Genomic DNA, 5,373 nt, shown 5'->3' with positions numbered 1-5,373 from the left:
CACCTGAAATAAGGCAAGATTGCAGGAGAAACCCTTCTAGAGATCTGCAGGACATGCAGAAGCAGCATCTCCCTCCCTGAGGCTGCAGGAAACATAGCACGGCCACTTCTCCATCAAGCTGCCAAAGTGACAGAGCTCAGGCATGAGAAGCAAGTGAGAAGCTACAGGTTAGGAGGCAACACAGGGCAGAAGGTGGTGACCGTAATACTTTATCTACTCTGTAGCATGCTCGGTGTCCATACGCTCCTGGGGGAATCTGAGCGTGCTCTTCAGGGCTTCAGAAGCCCCTTTATCCCACCACCGCGGAAGAAGGACACAGGCACAGGACCCTCTACCATTTCACGGTCGAGCCAGCCTGGGTCCTGGGCACGCATGCAGGTTACACAAGAAGCTTTGGCAGCAATATGAGGTGTAGGTAGCCAGACCTATGAGGAAGTTGTAGTGTGGGCACGTCTTGGAGCACTTCTTGGTGATCCTCTTCCACAAAGACAAAGAGCCTTGCCCAAAGAAGAGAGAGCAGCATTAGCAATGAGAGTTTGTTGAGTGTTCCTCCATCTTGTACAGGATGGAGATGGGCTAATGAGTCCCACTGTCCCCAACAGCCCCAAGGGCCAGCACAGCCAATGAGACCCACCCCAATCCCACCATAGCCCAGTAATTGCTGGTGACCTGCTACACAAGGTATTCAATGTCCCTCACAGGCATCTGGCACCTCCCAGCATGGACACTCATGTCAAGGCTTCCTTAGGTGTACAACAGCATCCATGACACAATGTTCATGCCTGAAAGCACATTTCCAGACTTTTCTGCCTGACTGAAATAATTTTATTCCCCTCTATATCTCTCTAGACCTTCTTATCCACCCTGGCTACCTGTTTCTTTTCATCTCCTTGTCTAATCAAGGTTCAAATTTATTTATTCTTCCCCCGAAGGATCCTTTTTGTCCTTCCTTGGTGTCCCTTGCCTGTTTCAAGTAGGCATAAAACAAAGCTTAAAGGGGAAAATCTCAATGTGTGATGGGGAGGAGGATTTCAAAACGTATGAACTTCAGCACAGCCGGGCTGAGCTAGCAAGGGTTCCACCTCCCACATGTCCTTCCCTGTGACTCCTCAGCCCATCCATCTACAAAGGGCAACCATAAAAAATCCAGGCAAAACCCCACATCTCATTCCTGAGTCCTCGTTGGAGGATACACAGTGAGCACATACCAATTCCTACAGAGCCAACATTGGTCACACAGTACTGATCCTCCTCTGAACACTTCTCGGCCTTCAGACAGTTCCAGTTGCTTCGTTCCCAGTCACAAGTGTAGCAATAAAGGGCATTTGCTGCAGGAGGAGACACAAGATATGGAAGATGGAGACAAAAAGGCTACCAGTCCTGGCAGCAAAAGTGACCATTTTCTTTCCATTAACTCTCAAATGCATGAGGTGCAGGTCTGTTGAAAACAATGGGGCTGCAAGACCCAGACCCAACCCAACCCTGCTGTCCACACACTTGCACATTTACACTCAACACATCTGTACATACACGCACCAATGGTGCAAATCTGCCTTTCCTGCCCTACACTGAAAATAATAGTATGGTCACAGAATCACAGAATGTTAGGGATTGGAAGGGACCTCGAAAGATCATCTAGTCCAATCCCCATGATGGGCCAAGGGTACTGGGTTTGATGTGATGCAGGGAGCTGGGAAGGACAAGGTCCTCTGTAAGAGTCTACAGGGATGTCCCAAGGCTTGGGCATCACCCTTTCTAGTTGATGGAGACTATAACATAGACTAAAGTCTAATTGGGCAGTAGGCATGGCAGTTGAATAGGGTTAATTGGGACCTCCACAGCCTAAAAAATTCAGTGTCCTATGCTGGTGTCTTTGGGAGGGACTTAAATGCCCTCAAATATATATCCATTACCTGGATTAAAAAAAAAAAAAAAAAAAAGGCAAATAGGCTTTTTAACTCTTTGCTCTGTGAATTCATCCCTAAGTCACATATAGTCTAACATTTCATTTTTATTGCCTAGGTTATCTAACACGGATTAGGTCAGTCTTTGTCTTGGCACTGACAATCTCATTGTCTCTTGGGCCTTGTTAACACTTGGAAATTTGCCAGAACAACTGTTCTGGTAAGTGGACAAAGATAAATAGCAGAAAGGTATTCTTAGGCCTCAACGAGATGGAAATAACTATTCCCATAAATTATTTTTCTGCACCAGACAATGTGGCAAATATCCAAGTGCTGGCAAACCCTCTTTCTCTTTACAAAATGAGGATAACATTTACTCTGTCTGGTTACTTAAAGTCTCACCTATAGAAGCTATAAGATCATATACCGTAAGAGGGCTCTGAGTTTATTTGCAATGTCCCTGTGAAATAAAATACATAACCTATAATGCAAATAATATGCAAATATACATATCCACCCAATATCCCAGAACAAGGATGCTTAGCCCATTTAGCCCACCACCCAACTTCTCCCTAATTCCCCAGTTTCGTCCCAAAAGCTCTGAAATCAGCAGGCTTGTTGGGTCTCTGAGATGGGTAGAAATCAGGAGTGTCCAACAGGCAGCTGCAAAAAGCCAGATGTTGTAGGTCTGGCTCCATCCCACTGCTTCTGCTAGAAACGGTGTCCCTGACTGGAGCAGAAACCAGGCACATGGAGCTGCTGATGTGTTGTGCTATCGTAGGCTGAAGTATTTCTTCATCAAGATTTAGAAATAACCACATTCCTGCACCAATGACTCTCCAGACAAGCTCGCTGGAGAGTCACTTAGCAAAGGCAGTAGCAACTGCTTCCTTTTTCTGTCTTGCTTTCATAAAAATCCAGTGGTGCATGAGTCTATAGAGAAATTTCCTTGAAGAAAACAAACCGTTCACACATCCAGGCTGAGACTGCAGATAAGAAACCCACTGTGTCCTTCAGCTTCGAGAGCCAATGCGCCCTCTCCCATGATTTCTTTCCCTGGTTATGAGGCCTCCCTGACTTTAAAACACTCAACTACTCTTTGTCTAGTAGCAAACCATGACACCTCACCTTGAACTGCACATAGGACCAAAGCCAGCACGGCAAGGAGGGAGGACTTCATCTTCTCTCAGTCGTGTCCACAGCCCAGGAAAAGCACCCTCACCTGGGGACAGGATATATATCTTCCCTGCGTTTGGACTGGGCGATGATGAAGACAACAATTTTGAAAGAGTGGGCAGGGATCATGTATTATTTGAGAGGCTAGGAATGTACGTGGGTTGTTTTTTCACCTCGGCGTTGCCTTCAGGCTTGTCTGATGGGTCTTGAAGAGAAGTGAAAGCACCGAGGTAATTCATTTCATTTATTGCTTTTAATACTTTAATTTACCAATGGTCAGGCTAGCAGTGCTACTGATGTCTGAGTGGGGGTTTTGTACTGTTTGGCTCCAATCTGATCACCACATCTGTGGGCAGATAGTTCAGTGAAGGCGGCTACTCAAAGCAAAATAGTAATAAGTGGCACAAATTAATGGCTTCATCTGGGTGGATTATTGCCAAGTCCATTTCAGAGTTAGACCTGGAGAACTCCCAATATCTACAGTCAGGGTAGATCTAACTGTGTATTCAAGGTTGGCAATATAAACAGGAAATGTCTTATAATTTCCTGTTTCCCTTTAAAAGCTGCTTGCCATCTATAAAATCCTAAATGCTCTGCCTCATGGTTTTGAGAGCAGCTGCAGCAAGAAAACAACGGCTTTGGGGTTGAAATCCAGGAGAGGGGACACGGGAGGTCAGTTTCCAGCTTTGCAACATCTGAGCAATGAGTAAAAACATATTTGTCCCCTGTTTATATGGAGCATCCAACTCAAAGTCCTGCTAGATGCCAGTCAGATAAAACGTTCTCAGTCTTTACAATTTCTCTGCATGCTTACAGTTTGGGTGGAGCTGGATCTGATAACTTCATCCCTCCTGGGGCCTCCATTTGACAGCCTGTCCCACTTGGGCTTCCAAGGAAAGAGTTGCAGGGAAGTTTGGTGCTGGATATTGATCAGCAGACATCTCCATGAGTCACCTCTCACCAAGCCATCAAAGAGCAGAGAGGACGAAGCAGGAGCAGCTTGGGCAATCAGCTGTCTTCTCACCCCTTTCTTCTCAGCCCTCCAAGACTCATTCTGCAGGAAAGAGAACAGAGACCCAGGTGTAGCTACACAGCCTGGGGTTTAGAGATGGAGATGCAGAAGAGGCAGATGCTCAGAAAACATGTGGAAGAAAGAGATTAGATGGATGAGGTGAGGGCTAAAATGATTTGGGGCCAACATTAGTTTTTTTGGCAGGAGATCAGTTAGATGAGCAAGCATCCCTGAATCAAGAGTCATGCTCATCAGAGACATTTAGAGCATTTGATGGGACTAATCATTGCTCATGACAGAGAAGGCATGGCCAGAGGAAGTTCAAAGGGACACCAAAACCCATAGCATCTTCCTTTTAAAGAAAAAAAAAAAAAAGGCAAAAGGGAATTATTGGGTTGAGATTTTTTTTTTGTTGATTTGCACGTTTTTGAGGTTTCTGACACCGGTGTTAAACCACTGGGTCTACCAATAGAGCTGACATAAAGCAGGATTGACAGGATGGTGAAGTCAGCCCTGATAACCCCATAAGTGCAAACCATTCCTCTGTGATAGACATACACCTTCTGGGTGTGAGAGGATAAACCACATCACTTGCCCAACAGATGAAATTCTGGCAGACTCAGGGACCACATGCCACCGTGGATGCCAGTGGAGGTGAGTCAGTCCTCCCAGATGTCACAAGGCAGCAACCAAAGAGCTCGACCTACTCCAGGGAGTAAGGATTGCCCAGCATGATTCACTGCATGGTGTCCTCCTGCAGGGGTGACTCTTCAGGGGTGTCTGGAAATCATCCTGGAAAGCCAAGGCTCTACGTTCTGCAGCAGCAGGAGCACCCTGGCAAAGATCTGCACTGTTAAAGCAGTTTGCTTTAACCAGATTTGGGTGGTTTTTTTGAGGAACAAGGGAAAAATAATGGTGTTACTCTTTGGTATGATTAAAAAAACGCATTCTTGATTATTTCTTTTTTTTTAACAAAGAAATGTGTCAGACTCAGTTTATTCTCCCACTTTCAAGGACTCATCATGGAATCATAGAATCATAGAATGTCCCAAGTTGGAAGGGACCCACAAGGATCATCGAGTCCAACTCCTGTCCCTGCACAGGACACCCCTCAGTTCACACCATGTGTCTGAGGACATTGTCCAGTCTCTTCTCGAACACTGTCAGGCTTGGGGCTGTGACACCTCCCTGGGGAGCCTGTTCCAGTGTCCAGCACCTCTGGGTGAAGAACCTTTTCCTAATGTCCAACCTGAGCCTCCCCTGGCACATCTTCCTGCCATT

The 5,373-nt window shown here is 46.0% G+C and overlaps 1 protein-coding gene across 1 annotated transcript; it reads right to left on the bottom strand.

The window, feature by feature from the left end:
* Positions 1-339: 339 nt before the first annotated feature.
* Positions 340-3,084, bottom strand: LOC309436403 (lymphocyte antigen 6E-like; the record flags this gene model as incomplete). Its single annotated transcript, XM_082045557.1, has 3 exons — positions 340-497; positions 1,209-1,328; positions 3,033-3,084. 3 exons carry the CDS (start codon positions 3,082-3,084, stop codon positions 340-342), a joined length of 330 nt encoding a protein of 109 aa, XP_081901683.1.
* Positions 3,085-5,373: the final 2,289 nt, after the last annotated feature.

Source organism: Streptopelia decaocto (genome assembly GCF_964273445.1).
Source record: "Streptopelia decaocto genome assembly, chromosome: 2".
Classification (NCBI taxonomy): domain Eukaryota; kingdom Metazoa; phylum Chordata; class Aves; order Columbiformes; family Columbidae; genus Streptopelia; species Streptopelia decaocto.
Note: the sequence above shows the minus strand (reverse complement) of the source record. Positions and strands in the feature narration are given on the sequence as shown.